Source organism: Narcine bancroftii, chromosome 2, assembly GCF_036971445.1.
Source record: "Narcine bancroftii isolate sNarBan1 chromosome 2, sNarBan1.hap1, whole genome shotgun sequence".
Taxonomy (NCBI): Eukaryota; Metazoa; Chordata; class Chondrichthyes; order Torpediniformes; family Narcinidae; genus Narcine; species Narcine bancroftii.
Window position 1 is genome coordinate 41387768 of NC_091470.1, and position 18578 is coordinate 41406345.

Consider the following 18578-nt stretch of genomic DNA (forward strand, 5'->3'; position numbering starts at 1 on the left):
AGTTTGCATATTCTCCCTGTTATTGAGTGGATTTGTGCCAAGAACAGTGTTTCCTCCCATTGTTGGTTGGGAGGTCCTCCCATTGCTGATTGTTGGATTAATTGGCTATTGTAAATTCTCCAAGTGAAGGTGAATGCCATAAGAATCAATAGCCTATCAATGGGTATTTGAGAGACAACAGGTTAAAGAGAGGGAATATGGTGATGGGATTGCTCTGTATACATCAGTGGACCACACAGCCTCATTCCATTTTTGAAAATATGAAAACAAAATTAAAAATAAGAATCGTTCACTTTGAGAATTTGAGAAACATTTTGATATCCTAATTTAAAATAATAAAGATGAAATAAAATTATGGAGCAAAAATTAGTTTTAAGAACTGCAGATTTCCCAAAGTTTTTATTAGCTTTCTTCATGGGTTAAAAGTTACACAAATAAAACACTTACTTTAGCAACAATGTAATATGATTCGTATTTAGCTTCAACTCTTTAATGGAGCACGCCACAGGGTCTTCTTGTTCCTGCGCTTCCTTTACAATGCTTCCAATTTCTGTCCAGTCAATCTGATTAGCTAAAGCACTGCGTATCACTTCAATAGCTTTGTCAACAACAGTCAGATTGATCTCAATTAACTCTCCTTTCATCTTATCAAATTCCTAGGCAAAGAAGTAAGTAAACATAAAATTATTTGTGATCCCCTTAATAAAATCTTTATACTATGAAACTGTTAAGTTAGTTCAGTGGAATAATCATAAGAATGAAGTGGGGGGGGGAACCGAAACCACATTTGAAGAACTGGTTTTTAAGGAATCTGTAAAGGTGGAGTGAAGCTAAAGGTGATACAGGAAGCCATGCAAGAAAGAGGACGAGAATTTTACAACCGAGGTGTAAATGGCTACCAAACAAGCCCAATAAGGGCAAAGGTAATGGTGAAGGAGAATTAACATCAGATAACATACAAGATCAGAAAAATTGTAAATGAACCTTCAGTTTCAACAAGGTAGTTACTCCCAAATACTATTTGGTGCACAGTTCATATTTCCAATATGGTTACTTTATGACGTTGATGTTCACAACAGTAAATTAACAATTTACCACCTTTTACCTGATTTGATTGTAATGATTCCAATCTTTTCTCAAGGTCTTTACGGACATTATCTAGTTTCTTCAATGCTTGTTTTTCCTTGAAAATAGAAAGTTTGGCATTGCATAAAAATGCTTATATCTATTCCATAAGCTGCTTACACCTCTTTCATCAAAATCATAGAATCTCATGGCCTTGAAGTTCTGCAGGAAATATAGTTAAGTGGCTTTCAAATTACTGGCTAAATCACATAGATTATTTTCCATATAGTGAAACTGTAAATTATAGTACAGTAAAATCCCTGTTATCCATATTCAAGCAACCAGCAGCTTCAAGCAACTGACACAAAAGATTGTGGAAAAAAAATAGGTAAAAAATACAGAAGTTTAAAATTGGTGGCCCCTAACAGTTCGATCACCAAACCATGCAATCTCAAGCAATCAGAAAATTCATTTATCCAGCATCTATCAATCCCCATAGGTGCTGAAATAGCAGGGGATTTACAGTACTATTTGGAGCAACGCACAAAATACTATAGAACTCATCAAGTCAAGCAGTATCTATGGAAGGCAATAGTTCGCCAACATTTCATTTCAAAACCCTTCGGAAATAGCAAACATAGAATAGAAAAAACACTATTTTAAAGTCAAAACAGAAGTACTATTAAATGGGAGATAGAGCACATAAAGTTTTGTCATGGCAACTAAAAGCATCAAGGGGAGCCAATTCGAACAGAGCCTGACAAATTAACATATAATCAGAAGGAAATCAATGATGCTTTCAAACAATACTATACAAAGGTGTTTGAATCAGATTTGATAGGAGATTCTACTGAAATAGATGAATTTTTCTTAGTGATTGAACTCCGAAAATTGGAAGATAGAGATCAGTTGGGATTGGATGCTCCCTTTACTCGAGAAGAGATTGAAAAAGCCTTGAATACATTATAGGCAAATAAGTCACTGGGTGAAGATGGTTTCCCACCTGAGTTCTATAGACCATTTAAAGATCTTTTGATGCCTCTCATTATGGAGGTATTGGACAAGACATTTGAAACTAAGATTCTTCTGGAATCCTTCTCAACAGCTATTATTATGATACTATGGGAAAAAAAGAGATCCACAAAAACCATCTTCATACAGATCTATCTCCTTGTTAAATGCAGATTATAAAATTTTGGGAATATCTACCTAAACTGAAATTCAGATCAGGTGGTCTTTGTTTAAAAAAAAAGACGCTCTGCAGATAATTTGAGCAGACTATTTAATATAATTCATTTGGCTAAGTCTAAAGAAAATCCAAGTATAACTGTATCATCAGATGAAGAAAAGGCATTTGATTGACTAGAATGGCCATTCTTATTCGAAGTATGAGAAAAATTTAGAATGGACCGAACATTCATTGATTGGATAAAAATTATTTATCATAAACCACAAGCCAAAATTATAGCCAATGGCCAAATGCCGTCGATGTTTCCTTTGAGTACATCCAGTAAACAGGGGTATCCACTGTCTAAATGCCTCTTTGTTTTGGTGATTGAGCTATTAGCAGAAATGATAAGGAGAGAACCGGATATAAAGAGATTCAGAGTTGGCCAGGAAGAACATAAAATTAACTTATTTGCAGATGATGTGCTACTATACTTGTCATACCCTGCTGAGTTTTTGACTAAACTACAGACCACATTGGAAAAATACGGGAGAGTTTCAGGTTACAAAATAAATTTTGAAAAAAGTGACATTACGCCAAATGACAAACTTTGACAATGAAAGATATCAAAAAGGAAACCAGTTTAAATTGAAACTGAATGGAATTAAATATTTAGGAATAATGGTGGATAATAACTTACAAAATGTGTACATACTTATCTATCTCCCACTGCTTGGAAAGATAGAGAAGGATTTACAAAGATAAAAAGGCCTGCCAATTACCTTAATTGGAAGGGTTGTGCGAAAATGAAAGTGATATCAAAATCATTGCTGATTTTTTTGCCTAAGAATTTTTTTTAAGATACTTAATGGTCATACAAGTCAATTTCTTTGGAATAATGAAGTACCTAAGATCTCTACAGAAAACTGACATGAGAATATAAATTGGGAGGATTAAGAAAAACCTGATTTTAATAAATATTATCCATTCTAATACATGATTAAAATTTCGTATGAGATTAATTATAGTATTGGAAAAAAAGTGGGGATATCACCAAAAGCACCATTGTGCCAGAATGAACTATTGCCCATGAACATGGGCAACAAAATTTTAAATATTTGGCATGAGAAAGGAATTAAACATTTTGAAGATTGCTATGAAGAAGGGCTACTTATGTCCTTTGAACAACTAAAACATAAATATAATTTGTCAAATGGAACCTTCTACTGCTTTATTCAGTTGAGGTTCTTCTTGCAAGAGAGATGGGGTCCCACAATGGCCCTGCCCTAAAGTAATGAAGTGGAGTGGAGGGATGATTCAACTGGGAAATACACCCAAATTCATAACTAGGATGAACGCTACTCTCCAAGGAGAAAATATTAAGCAAGGCCTACAAAGGTCGAGGGAGAGGTGGGAGTCAGAGCTAGGTGTTAAAATACCAGAGGAATAATGGTCTTTCTGGTGTTTGGACAGTATGATATCAATGATTAATTCAAGATATGGACTGGTACAATTTAATTTTCTACATCAGTTATATCTTGCTCCACAATACATAAATCAGAATCTGAAATATGCGTTAGATGTGGCATTGAAATTGGAACCTTTATATATTCTACTTGGTCATGTGTAATGGTAAGACCACTCTGGCATGATATCGCTGAAACACTAAAAATAACAGGAGTGACCTTCACATACGACTCAGAGATGTACCTTTTGGGCAACCTTATGGACGTGAGCAACAAATTGACTAAATTTTAAATCTCTTTTGTTAAGGTAGCCCTGGCTATGTATAGCAATCATTTGGAAGTCCAATTCTCCCCTACTTATTACTTACAGGGAGGTGCATAGTTGTATACCCATGGTGTAAATTACTTACAACTTAAAAAATAAATATGACACTTTCATTAATATATGGCAGCCATACTTAGATTATGTTGAGGATGGAGTGGAGACAACGCTGGTGGAAGCATTCTAGGAGCCGTAGGTGATGCCAGTAGAGGACCCATGATTCGGAGCCGAACAGGAGTGTGGGTATGACAACGGCTCTGTATATGCTAATCTTTGTGAGGTTTTTCAGTAGGTTGTTTTTCCAGACTCTTTTGTGAAGTCTTCCAAAGGCGCTATTTGCCTTGGCGAGTCTGTTGTCTATCTCGTTGTCAATCATTGCATCCGATGAAATGGTGCAGCCGAGATAGGTAAACTGGTTGACCGTTTTGAGTTTTGTGTGCCCGATGGAGATGTGGGGGAGCTGGTAGTCATGGTGGGGAGTTGGCTGATGGAGGACCTCAGTTTTCTTCAGGCTGACTTCCAGGCCAAACATTTTGGCAGATTCCGCAAAACAGGACGTCAAGTGCTGAAGAGCTGGCTCTGAATGGGCAACTAAAGCGGCATCGTCTGCAAAGAGTAGTTCACGGACAAGTTGATTTTTTGTGTCTTGGTGTGAGCTTGCAGGCGCCTCAGATTGAAGAGAATGCCATCCGTGCGGTACCGGATGTAAACAGTGTCTTCATTGTTGAGGTCTTTCATGGCTTGTTTCAGCATCATGCTGAAGAAGATTGAAAAGCTGACGTGGACATTACCCCTCCATAAATCTTCGTCCGCGAAGCCAAGCCAAAGAAGACTTAGATTATGTAAGGGTACAATTGTAAACTTGACCCTAAAGATGTGATATCCCAGAAAAAGAATCTCAAAAAAAAAAGCAAAAGCTCCAACGTTGCACAAAGTTATATTCTAATATTTGGCAGGGAGGGAAAAGGGGAGAAATATTTATTTTTCTTTTGTTTGTAAACATTTAATATATATTTGAAATATATAAATGTTTCAAGAATGTATGAAAATATTTATGGAAAAAATGAAAAAAATATTTAAAAAGATCTACCTCTGAACAAGCACTGAACAAAATTTTCTTTGCAAGGCAGTGAAAATTTAGAAAAATAGCTTTTTTTTTCAATATTATGAATGTATATTAATACCAGGATTATAGAACTTTTGATTGAATTGGCAGCAGAACACTCTAGTTTGCCTAAAGGTTTCTCCAACAGGAATGTTGTCCACTAGTAGTGAAGATTCTATTTAACAACTGCACAAAATCTGTTAAATGACATAAGCTATTAATTGTTTAAATATTTTAAATATGTGGCTTGATCCATACAACATTGTAACATCATTTAAATTTCATTTACAAAAGTGTATTCAAAACAATAACATGGTTAGTCATCTGATAAATTATAGCTTCCTCTATCACATTTTCTAAAACAGTGATCTCAAAGACTGGCAAAAATCAAACTGACACTTTAAACCAGCCATTCTCAATAGAAGTCCTATGGCCCCCTGGGGCTACAGCACATTTTAGTAAAAGCCTCATTTTCGTTTCTCCTTGCATAACACAAATTTTTTTTATGTAGTGGGAAGGAGAGAGGTACAGAATAAACCAAAACTTGACTGCTTCACAGAGAAAGGAGCCCATAAACTTTGAACAGAGTCCTCAGTGGGTCATAGCCAAAACAAAAGGTTGAGAATCACTTTAAAGGCAATGAAGATGAAAGAGAACTTCAATATGCTTTCAGTAATTAAAATGTGATTTTTTTTAAAATTACCTGTTGTAAAGCTTTTATGTCTATCTTCTGGCTTTCTAACTTTGAGTAAAACTCATCAACAGCCTGGACAAAACATGTACATTTTTGATAAAATTAGCATAAAAAATTATCAATAGAAAAAGGACAGTAGCCTTTCTTAAAATTATTTAGGTATTATAAAACCCCAAAATTCCCCATCACATACTGTTAGCAAACTAATCAATAAAGTACAAATTACACCCAACTAGAAAAATCTTCATCTGTTCTTAAAAGTGCATATAAACATACTGACTTTCAGCACGGTAACAGATCCAATCGGCCCATTCTGCCCAATTAACCTGCAACCCAATACATTTTGAAGGGTGGGAGGGAATTTGAGCATCTGGAGAAATATACAAATTACTTAAAGACAGCACCAGATTAGAACCCTTCACACAAAAACAAACTCACAGGTGTGCAAGTCCTTGGGCCAATGTGGTGGGGCTAGGGTACCCAATCTTTCCCTCAGCTGTTTCAGTGCAACTGTGGGGTTTTCTGGATCCTTGGCAGCAGCCACAAACTCTTCCAGGATTACCAAGGGTGTGGCACAGACCATTTCTGCTGCGGAGGCATTAAAATCCTCATTCGGCGCAGTGTGTATCCCCAGAAGGACCCAAGGCAGTTCATTTGCCCAAATGGGCCCCTTGAGCTGGGCCATCAGGGATGCTTTTAAGTGTCTGTGGAACTGCTCCTCCAACCTGTTGCCCTACAAGTGATATGCTGAGATATGATGGAGTTGGGTTCCCAACAGTTTGGCTCGAGCCACCCAGAGCTCCAAGGTAAACTGTGCTCCCCTGTTGGAGGTAAGATGCTCCGGGACTCCAAACCTGGACACCTAGCCCAGGTTAATGCCCTGGCATAGGTCTCGGGACCGCCTCTGGCCACTTTGTGGAGGTATGTCACCCCATGGGAAATTGGTAGCAGCCCCACGATGGGGAGAGGCTTTAGTGTGAGTTAGCACCTGGCAGAGCATGCGGGTCCACTGACTCACCTGTTTATCGTAGTTCTGATGGCCAGATGCGCCAAGTTGTGCACTGCAAAAACCTACCATCTCCATGCTGCCAGCACGATGGGACAGGGTTTGCTGGTGGAGATGTTGCAGAAGAGCATCTGCTGCCAAGGGCAATGATGACATCCTCCAGCCACAACCCAGAAAGCACCGTCCTGTACGCCAGGATCTCAGGGTCATCATATTGTGCTCTGGTAAGGGCCGAATAGTCTATGCCCTGGGATAGGGCGTGGATGGATTGGATGGCGGGACAGGAGAGTGCATTGGCCACCACGTTGCTCTTTCTAGCCATGTGTTGGATGTCCTTGGTGAATTCGGTCACATAGGATAGGTGCCTCTGCTGCCTAGCCGACCACGTGGAAGACAAAAGTTAGTGGTTTGTGCTCTGTGAAGACCTTGAATTGTCTGCCTTCCAGAAAATATCATAAGTGCCTGACCATTAGGTACAGCGCCAATAGCCCCTGGTCAAAGGCGCTGTATTTAAGTTCAGGTGGCCGGAGAAGCCTGCTTAAAAAAAAGCTAGGGACTGCCATTGCCCATCGATTAGCAGTTCAAGGACTCCTCCATCTGCTGTGCTGGAGGCCTCCACTATGAGGGCAATCTGCACCTGGGGTGCAGAGAAGGGTGGCTTTAGCCAGTGTCCATCACCTTCTGGAACACCTGAGGCTTACCCATCCCAGGCAACAACTTTATTTTTCCCCACCATGAGCACAAAAAAGGGGGCGCATGATCAGAGATGCTGCCAGTATGAATTGATAGTAGAAGTTAATCATACTGGCGAACTCCAGCAGCCCCAACACAGTGAGAGGTTTCGTGAACCACCTCCACCTTCTAGGGGAGTGGTTTCACCCTATACCTGCCAATACAATCCCACAAGACATCAATTGTGTCCTGTCTGAACTGACAGTTGGCAGGGTTGATGGTCAGCCTGAACTCCTGCAAGCGGGTAAATAGTTGTCTGAGGTGGGCCATGTGCTCCAAATGGTTGCAGCTGGCAATAAGGATATTGTCCAAGTTGATAAATGTGAATGGGAAGTCCTGGTCCACCGCGTCCATCAGCCGCTGAAAAGTCTGAGCAACGTTCTTAAACCGAAAGGGCATCCTTGTGAATTCGAACAGGCCGAAGGGGGTGATTATGGCAGTTTTGGGTATGTCCTTGGGATGGATTGGGATTTGATGATAACCCTTAATTAAATCAACCTTTGAAAACATCCTTGTAAGTTGGCAGTAAAGTCTTGGATATGGGGCACGGGGTATCTGTCTGGTGTGGTGGCCTCACTGAGGCATCAGTAATCACCACATGGCCTCCACCTTCCTGCTGCTTTCAGGATCATGTGTAGGGGGAGACTCACCGGCTGTCCGACCACTGCACTATCCCCAACTCCTCCATTTTCTCAAATTCCTCTTTGGGCAAGGGCAAATTTTTTTGGGGGGTGGTGGGGTGATGTGGAGGCCTCCCCTCACCCCAATGAGGATGTGGTGCCTTACCCCTCACTTTGGTTCCGCAGAGGAGAATTATGGTGCTTTGATTGCACCAGGATGCGTGTGTAGGAGTCGTAAGACAGCATGACGGAGGTGAGGGATTGGTAGTTTGGCTTCCCCCAGGGGCATAGTTTGAAAAGTTCTGGCGTGCACCAAACGCCACCCTTTTAAGTCCACCAGCAGGCAGTGGGCACACAGGACATCAGATCCCAGGAGCAGTTGTGCCACTGCCACGACAGTAAAAGTCCTCTTAAATCGGTGGCCAGCAAATTTTAGGGCCACAGTGCAGGTGCCTTCAGTTCGTATAGAGGTGCTGTTTGCTGCTATCAGTGGTTGCCCCAGCTTGGCGTTTCAGGAGTCGTAGGCCATGGTGGGGGGGGGTTGTGAGGCCACTTATCTCGGCATCAGTGTCCACAAGGAACCGCCTTCCCGAAAGAGAATCCCACATGTGGCGGAGGCTATCATGTTGGCCAACCGCCACAGCCATTAACAACAGTTGGCCATGGCATTTCCTGAAAACATGCAGGGTGAGCGGCATTGACGGGCCCCCGCACCCCATTGTTGATAACAACAATATGGCTGGGTGGGGATCCAGTTGCCTTTCTGTCTGCTGTGGCCTTATTGCCAGCTGAGGTTAAGGCTTGGCAATCTCTTCCATCGGTTTCTTTCTTTGCTCTCCGGAGCACATCCGCCCGGGCTGCGACTTTCCCCAGGTTTCTGAAGTCCTTGTTGGCGAGCAAGAGTCGGATATCCTTGGAGAGCTAATCTAAGAAAATCTGCTCAAAGAGCAAGCAAGGCCTGTGCCCCTCAGCGAGTGTGAGCATCTCACTCATGAGGGAAGATGGGGCCCTGTCCCTCAAACTGTATGTGCAGCAAACGGGTGGCGCGCTCGCGCCGTGATAGCCTAAAAATGCAGGCTACTAGCTCTTTGAGGGCACCGTATTTGCCTTGCTCTAGAGGCTGCCATAGGAAATCGATGGCTCTCGCTGCTGTATCCTGGTCAAGCTACGTAGTAGTAGTGGGTATCGTCAGCGGCGATCTGTTGATGGTGGAACTGGGCCTCAGCCTGTTCGAACCACACGTGGCTGTAACAGCCAGAACATTGGCAGTTTTAGTGAGACTGCATAGTGAGCTGCTTGGTCCATCATCTTCAGGTCCAACTACCGGTTGGCCCTGTCAGGGTCACCTATGTAGAGCGCGTGCTACATGAAGTGTGGAGTGAGAACGACATACACACAGTCAAGTCGAGGTCGAAAACTGATATATTGCACTTTCAGCTCTGTTTATATTCACTCCCTGCCTCTGATGACAGGAGTAGCGTCATCGCAGCACCGGCCTCCAACTGGCTGGCATTCCCACTGTTTCCCACCATGTGTGAGGTCACACGGTACCAATCTCATTGATCCCTGTTGAATCATCGCCATCACTGCATTTTCTGGCTATTTTGTGAGCTGGATGACAATTTGGTTCGCAGGCCGCTACAATAGCTTCCACTATGACATTCAGAAGATCATAATCTCAACATTTGCAAAATCAAACAGATGCTTTAAAGGAGCATTTTCAATGGAGACCACACAGTGCCAGATACCAGGGGTTTTAATGTAATTATGTAATTTGAGTAGCCCAAGGTCTAGTCACCTTTCAGAACCTAATGGGACGCAAAGGTTCAACCTTCTGCATCTTTAAAAGTAGATAGAGAGCACTAGCATCCAAAAACTCAATTAGCAGGCCAGGTATCCAAACCATCCACTGCCATACAGTATCCATTAATTAAAGCCAATATTATTTTAAAATACTTAACTGCTCAAGAAAAGCTTTATCAGCAACGTGCATCAGAAATTCACACATTACTAATAATTTTCCAATCATAGAATAGTATTGCTAAACAAGTACAAAAATAAAATAGTGTTGTACAATCATGATCGTCTTTTAAAATATAAACCCACCCCTATGTCTGAACAAAACAGAACATTCCTTAAAAGAAATAAATCCAGAAGTATATTATCACCTTATCAAAGGAATCAAATTCAATGCAAGAATAGTTTGCATGCTGCACAAAAAGAAATGGATGAAACTCCTCATATCTGTAAAAGATAAAAAACATTTTATTTTAAACAGCTCTTCTAATTACCTAACAACCAAACTATAACAATATAAATTTGAGACTTACGTCAGTAACTCTTCAGGTTGCTTCCCAGGATCCAAACTTGGCTTAGTTTCACGTTTCTGTATTATATAGCCCTAATCATAAAAAACAAAAATAATTAATATATACATTTTATAATTATTCATGTAATTTGTGGTATGTGACTTTTTTTTTTAAAAAGTAATAATTGTCACTAATGAACTTTCTATGGAAAGGCAATGGCTCATTTGACAGCATTTCTTTCTCTCTTATTGCCTTTTATCTAAATGCACATTTAGTAGCATTCTTACAGAAGTTTGAAAGTTAAGTCCCACTCCAGAAACTTGGCACAAAAATTTGTGTACATACTCCCATGTTGTACTGAGCAAATGTTGCATTGAGACTTATAATTCTACTCCATTAATGTTTCTAATTACTTTGTGGATCCTTACTTCATCACCCTACAATCTAGTTCAAGCTCATCACACACACACACACACACACACACACCCTACACACACACAACTATGAACAATGATCCAAAATAAATGTTTTTTTAAAATTACAAGTTTCTAGGATTGCTCAACCACCCCCTGCTGAAAGAAACTTTCGCAACCTGGCAGTCCTGGTTTTATGATTTTGTACCTCTTCCTTGAAGCTCGTGTCTCAAAGATAACGTGGGTTGAATGGCAAGGATCCTCAATTATTCTCTGAGCCCTCTTTAAGCATTGCTCTCTGTAGATATCATTAATAGAGGGAAGGGAGACCCATGCACTCTTTTTAGCAGTTTTAACCACCCTCTGTACTAACCTAAGACCTGATGCTATTTAATAAAAAGAAAAAAAGATACAAATGGTTAGCTCAACGCTATTACAGCACCAGCGACCCAGATTCAAATTCACTGCTGTCTGTAAGGAGTTTTTATGTTCTCTCCCCATGTCTGCGTAGGCTTCCTCTGGGTGCTTCAGTTTCTTCCCACCATTTAAAAGGGTACGGGAGTAGCGTTGCGCTAACCATTTGTATCTTTTTTTCTTTTGAGTACAGTTTTTTTTGCACTACACTCTGACAATAAATCGGATTTTTGAATGCATTTCTTTCTTAGAATCACAACCCTCTCCATTAACTCATTTGACCCAAGACTGCAACTAATACCTACAACACTGGCCTCACTTTATCAGAGATATTCCCTTCGTCCTCTTAATCCCTCCTCCACCTACTCTGCAACTTGTTTTTCTCTCTTTCCTAGTTATGTTAACTGATTCTCTCTTCTACAAATGCTGCTTGATCTGTTGAGTGTTTCCAATGTTTTGTTTTTCAGATTTCCAGGACTTGCAGCTTTTTAAAATTTTAATAAACTATACCCAAGTTTGCATCACACGTTATTATTAATCTTCCTCTAAAATTACATCTACAAGATACAGTAGTCATCTAGAAGTATAAAATGCTAAACAAGTATAAAATGGAGAAAATTTTTTAAATGGGTGACAGTATCACAAGGCAAATACAGTACAATTCCTATTATCCAAAATTGGATTCACCGAAAAGATTTATCAGAATTTTTAAAAAAATTTCAGTTAAATGAGAATTTCCGAAACAAATCAGAAATCCCCATTGATGTGAAATTTTTTCAGAGCAAACTGACCTCACAGGTTGAAAAAAAATTCACTCGACATGAAATTAAAACAACAATTGTCCTCGTTTCAGGTAACTCCCTCCCCCCTTTCTTTCCATTTCTTCTTTACCTTCCCCTATTGACTTTTCCCTCCAACTCTTCCTCTCAAATTGCGTGCCACTGTCTCCCAGCCACAAGCAGTCGGAAGAATCCTTTGTCCTGGCGTCATCAAGGAGAGCAGCGCCCCCCCCCCCCCCCCCCACCAGGCAGGAGCTGGACCTCAGGCTCAGTGGTGTTAACTCTCTCCTCGGCACGCCAGAGCTCCCAACGCTGAACCCCTCCCAGTGTGCGTGTGCGGTCAGCCTAGGGGAGGATTCAGAGTCAGGACTCAGGCATCAGGAGTTCTGGTTACCGGGGAGACAGGAGCCTGCTGACTTGCCAGTGAATGTTCCACTGGCCCGGGAAGCCGGGCTTCAGTGATCAGCGCCAGCGTTGCGGCCAGCATTTTTAATTTTTTTTGGTAAGAATTAAACATTATTTTAATGCTTAAAAAGCCTTCCCTTTTTGTTGTTTAAACAAGTGATTTTCTGTTGCTACTGGGCTGTTTTTTAAAAAATGACTAGTTTTTCTGGAAAAAAAAAGTTTATTCGACATAGGCCCAGTCCCAACCATTTCAGATAATCGGAGTTGTACTGTTTACCTTTCCTTTAAAGTTTTTTGTCTTCTCCATAAATTCCTCAGCCTTCTGTAGAGCAGCCATAAGTTTATCTCCATCTGGATATGAAAAGTGAAAATTGACATAATCAACAAACTGTTCAGTGAGGTGGATCGCCAATGTAAGTCTCTAGAAGGCCATGTCCTCACTACTCCATCATTTTACATTGAGGAACTAGGATGGAAAATGTTGTACAGGGCAGTTTTACACAGTACATTTTACATTACGGATACTACCCCATTTTGTCTCTAAAATCTACAAGATGGAGGAGTATAAAGAGGTCCATAAATACTCGAAGGGGCTGCTTCTAAATTTCAATCCCACATTGTTAATTGGGGAGGTAAGGAGATAGGCTAGTTGAGAGATCTCCTTGTCTATTCACAGCCTGGCCAGAATGTACACTGTCAGGGTATTTGTCATCTCAATTGTCCTCTCTCTTCCAAGGTTTTTTTTTACCCTGGTGTACACCTTACTCTTCCATAACTACAGGTGCTTAAAATTTTATCCTGGATCATCAGGACTAGACATATGATTTTGGAATCATTTTGATTTCCGTCCCTTTAAGCCCACCCGCCCAAGTGGCGCTGCCATCTCTCTTCCCCATCCAGCCGAGATGGCTGCTGCCTCACTCCTTCCTTCCCCTCTCAAGTTGTGCTGCCATTTCTTCCCCCCTCGTCCGCCCAAGTCATGCTGCTGTCTCCCCACCTCAACCCACCGAGTCACACTGTCATCTCTCTCTCCCTCCCCCCACCGTAACAGGGCCAGAGGAACTGCCCCTTCTCAGTTCCCCTGCGCTGGAACACCAGTTTCAGCTGCATGGGGGATTATGAGTAGCGACAACAGCCATTGAGCCACTGCCGGGCTGACTAAAAGCACCACAACACTGGCTGAGCATCAAAATAGGTGAGTGGGAGATGCTTACAAAGTAGCAGAATGCGACAGGATACACGAAAGCTGAGTGAGGGTTACGCCAGACCATGTTTGGTGCCAAACACTATCTTTGATGAGCAGATGTCATCTACCAAAAAAGTGCCAGTTTTGGAGGTTACCAGTTTTCGGGATTCCAGACAAAAGGTTAGGCACTTGTACTGGAAACTACAAGAGCTGAATTGAACCCAAGATATTAAAGAACAATATTTTAGCTTAAGTTTTATTTTTGCTGAAATTAATAATAACTGAAGTTATTTTGTAAAAATAATCCAAAACACAAAAACCATTATACTCCAGTCCTCTTTTTGCTAAAAAGGTCAAAAATCAAAGACAAATGATAATAGAATTTTAAATTCTGAATCTGAAATTAAAAAGAGAATATCTAAAACTGCCAAAAAAAAAATCAAATCGATCTATGTACCATTACTTTGGCAATAATTTCAAATGTGTATTATCCTCATGCAATTAATGCAATTTTTCAGAGCTATTTTTACTAAGTGTATCTCTATAAACAACTTCCATTAACTTACCTTTGGCCAAGTCAAAATCTTGGCCTACTTTTGCACCACTGGAAAATCCAAACATCATCAGGCAATGCTCAATCAACGTTGCTCCATAGGCTTTAAAATGGAAGATGTGGTAGTTAGGATATTTCATCATGTTTTAAACCGCAAGGAAGACAATGTACTTTTCCAAATCCATACTGAAAAGTAGATGGGCAATGTAAAGTGTTACATTGCAAGCTCATGAATTGTACTCTAAAATTCTCAGACTGATGCATCCTCTTGTTGTGTTAAAACTTTTAATTATAATTCTGGGGCTATAGGCTGGATTTGGATAACATTTGGATATCCAATAATCCACGCATTGTGATATTATTTTATTTATTTTGAATAACTAGGTGTATGGAAAAACCAGTATTTTGGCTTTAAACCCCAAAGTAAATGGCACCAGTATCAGTTTGTCATACAATTTTAATTTAATTTCCCCTCAATTACTAAAATAAACCAATTATCCTACTCCAGGAAGGTCACAAAGTGACTCCTCAAAGTAGATAGGTGGGGATAGATGGGAATGCAGAAATAACAAGGACAATGAAAATATTCATGAAGATCTCAGTGACCATTACAAATATAAATAAGCTGTAGCGGGGTCACTACGGTTATAACTCAAGGTATAATTGATTATAGCTCGAAGATGACAGAAGACTCACACACCAGGGGAGTGTAATCAACATTTGCTTTATTGGGCTGCAGCTTGACCTTTTATAGGCAGCCGGCCATGTCACCACCGGGCATGGCTTGAGTGAGGCCAGCTGTTGATTGGCTGTCCCGGATGCACGTGCCCAGATTGGACCCCCTGCAATCCATTGGCGGTGATTGGTCGATTCAACTGCTATTCCTGCGGCCTATGGGAGAGGGCGCCTCATCCCGCGTGCTATCTACCCAATCGTCATGTTCGACGGTTGTTTGCTGTGTCAGCTCGCGGGCCACTACAAAGCAATAATTACAGCTGCTAATCAGCTCAATTTTATCCTTAAAGTTTGTAAATTTTATTGACCATCAACTCTGCTTCATTATTCTAATTGTATTTCTTCCAACAGAAAACATTCATTTTTCATAATTTATAAGAGGACACTATTTGTATTCTTCCATTTTAAGTATGAGCTCATGTGTTGAACACAACACGTTAGACCATGAGTTTCAATCTGACCCCCAGAATAGCATATGAGTCAAGTTCATACTGCAAATCAAGCACTAGTACCTAGCAAGAGACTGATCTAGACAGGATTTCAAATTAAAATGCACAAGTCAATCTAAGTATTGACAAGATATCAATAAACATATGCAATAAAAATACAAAATACTGGAATTAGTCCACAGCCCCAGCAGCACGGGGACAGATGGAGAATTAACATTTGTTTCAGAACGTCTTGGACTTTTACATCAGAATTGGAAAAAGCTAACAAGCAAACCAACAGAATGTTTCTAGTATCTGCAATTTTCTGCTTTGGTTTGTGCTGTGAATGTATACCTCCTCTCTGACAAGGTTTCCATTTGATCCTTTTATCTGGTTCCCTTTGTTCATTCTTCTCCCTCCCTTTGCCTGCTTACTCAAAAACTGCTAGAAGCTCCAACTTCATCTATGTCTGATGAAAGTTCATTAGTGCAGACTGCTACATTGTTTCTTTCCCCACAAATGTTGTTTGACCTTCAGATATTTCCAACTTCCTTCTTTTATATTTCACCTTCCCAGCATGTGCCATTTTACTTCTGCATTAGTAATAACCAGCCACCATCCTGTCGACATTCTACAGGAGCTCTATCGAGAGCATCCTGTCCAGCTACATCACACGGTGGTATGGTGCTGTAGAGCAATGGATTGCTCCACATAACCATAAGTGGGGCAGAAAGGATCACTCGGGTTTACCTCCACTTCATCGATGTGATTTACTGGGATCGTTATCTGAAGAGGGCTTGCAAAAATCGTTAAGGATCACTACAACCCCTCATGTGCTACTCGCATCAGGAAAAAGATTCAAAGTATCAGAGCGAGAACCATCAGGCTGAGAAACAGCTTCTTCTCATAGGTAGTGAGATTGGGGAATGACTGATGAACTGCTCATACAAATCCCTCCAAGACTGTACCATTATTTAACAATATTTATTTTTATATATGTACTGCTTTTACTGTAGATCGCTTGTAAATGTGTGTTCTATGTCTATATTCTTTCTTTGGCTTGGCTTCGCGGACGAAGATTTATGGAGGGGGTAAAAAAGTCCACGTCAGCTGCAGGCTCGTTTGTGGCTGACCAGTCCGATGCGGGACAGGCAGACACGATTGCAGCGGTTGCAAGGGAAAATTGGTTGGTTGGGGTTGGGTGTTGGGTTTTTCCTCCTTTGCCTTTTGTCAGTGAGGTGGGCTCTGCGGTCTTCTTCAAAGGAGGCTGCTGCCCGCCAAACTGTGAGGCGCCAAGATGCACGGTTTGAGGCGTTATCAGCCCACTGGCGGTGGTCAATGTGGCAGGCACCAAGAGATTTCTTTAGGCAGTCCTTGTACCTTTTCTTTGGTGCACCTCTGTCACGGTGGCCAGTGGAGAGCTCGCCATATAATACGATCTTGGGAAGGCGATGGTCCTCCATTCTGGAGACGTGACCCATCCAGCGCAGCTGGATCTTCAGCAGCGTGGACTCGATGCTGTCGACCTCTGCCATCTCGAGTACCTCGACGTTAGGGGTGTGAGCGCTCCAATGGATGTTGAGGATGGAGCGGAGACAGCGCTGGTGTCACCAAAGCCTTCGACACCGTGAGCAGGAAAGGGCTTTGGCAAATACTAGAGCGCATCGGATGTCCCCCAAAGTTCCTCAACATGATTATCCAACTGCACGAAAACCAACAAGGTCGGGTCAGATACAGCAATGAGCTCTCTGAACCCTTCTCCATTAACAATGGCGTGAAGCAAGGCTGTGTTCTCGCACCAACCCTCTTTTCAATCTTCTTCAGCATGATGCTGAACCAAGCCATGAAAGACCCCAACAATGAAGACGCTGTTTACATCCGGTACCGCACGGATGGCAGTCTCTTCAATCTGAGGCGCCTGCAAGCTCACACCAAGACACAAGAGAAACTTGTCCGTGAACTACTCTTTGCAGATGATGCCGCTTTAGTTGCCCATTCAGAGCCAGCTCTTCAGCGCTTGACGTCCTGCTTTGCGGAAACTGCCAAAATGTTTGGCCTGGAAGTCAGCCTGAAGAAAACTGAGGTCCTCCATCAGCCAGCTCCCCACCATGACTACCAGCCCCCCCACATCTCCATCGGGCACACAAAACTCAAAACGGTCAACCAGTTTACCTATCTCGGCTGCACCATTTCATCAGATGCAAGGATCGACAATGAGATAGACAACAGACTATGTCTATATACAGGGTACATATTTACATGCTTTCATTTTTACACTAAGAACCAAAGAATTCCATTTCATCCAGTTGTACTTAACAATTGTATGATAATAATAATAAACTTGAACTTAATATTTAACTGGATATTTATTTTTCTCTATTTTATTCCACTCTTCTTTCAGTAATTTACCACCATTAAATATCTTGTATAACAATGACATCACAAAGAAATTCCTCAATTATTTGATTGTTGTTTACCATACTTACAAAGGTGAGGATTGAGTATTTTTTTGATTTGCTCTCCTTTTGGTATATTAGCAAAAATTTCTGTTAGCCTACAAAAAAAAATAGAAAATTTCAACATTTAAAAAAGCAATTAAGCTAACTACCAGTTCTACAATGTCCAGATACAGCAAAGTAAAAATCAAGGAGCAGATAGATTCCTGAAGAGCAGCGGCAATGGGGAACGGGTGAGTAAATGAAGATCAGCCATGATCTTATTGAATGTCAAAGCAGACTAAACAGGCCAGATGGCCTTCTTCTGCTTTTATTTCTTATGAAGGGCGTAGATTTAAGGTGAGAGCACAAAGATTTAAAGGGACACTTTTCACACAGGGGATGGTGGATTTACAAAAAAACATTTAGATAGGTACATAGATAAGAAGAATTTAGAGATCTATGAGCTGAATGCAGACAAACAGAACCAGCTTGATTAGAAATCAACTTAGGCCAAAGGGCCTGTTTCTGCATTGTAAAATATGAGGTTCTTGAAGGTTAGTCTAACCCTCAGACAGTGAATGTTTGCCAATGAATTCACACATTTCAACACAAATACTTCCTTATTACTGATGATCAAGCTAAAGACCTTTTTGCTGTGTTGAATAGCACTTAAAGAAAGGCATAAACTGGTATCATCACCAGTTCAGCAACACTGTCAAGTATCACAATACTTTTTATTT

General features: G+C 41.0%; 1 protein-coding gene across 9 annotated transcripts in view; it reads right to left on the minus strand.

Moving 5' to 3' along the window:
* The window catches only part of LOC138753426 (ribosome quality control complex subunit NEMF), a 109188-nt gene that overhangs the window by 63637 nt on the left and 26973 nt on the right, over window positions 1-18578 (minus strand). For all 9 annotated transcript variants that reach the window (XR_011351160.1, XM_069916397.1, XM_069916398.1 and 6 more), the window contains 8 exons: window positions 17887-17954; window positions 14251-14340; window positions 12776-12849; window positions 10509-10579; window positions 10347-10422; window positions 5830-5892; window positions 1106-1183; window positions 448-656 (listed from right to left, as the gene is read on the minus strand). Coding sequence is in view for 8 of the 9 variants with exons in the window: in XM_069916397.1 (XP_069772498.1) it covers window positions 448-656; window positions 1106-1183; window positions 5830-5892; window positions 10347-10422; window positions 10509-10579; window positions 12776-12849; window positions 14251-14340; window positions 17887-17954 (729 nt within the window). In the remaining variant the exon portion in view is untranslated. The remainder of the gene's footprint in view (window positions 1-447; window positions 657-1105; window positions 1184-5829; window positions 5893-10346; window positions 10423-10508; window positions 10580-12775; window positions 12850-14250; window positions 14341-17886; window positions 17955-18578) is intronic.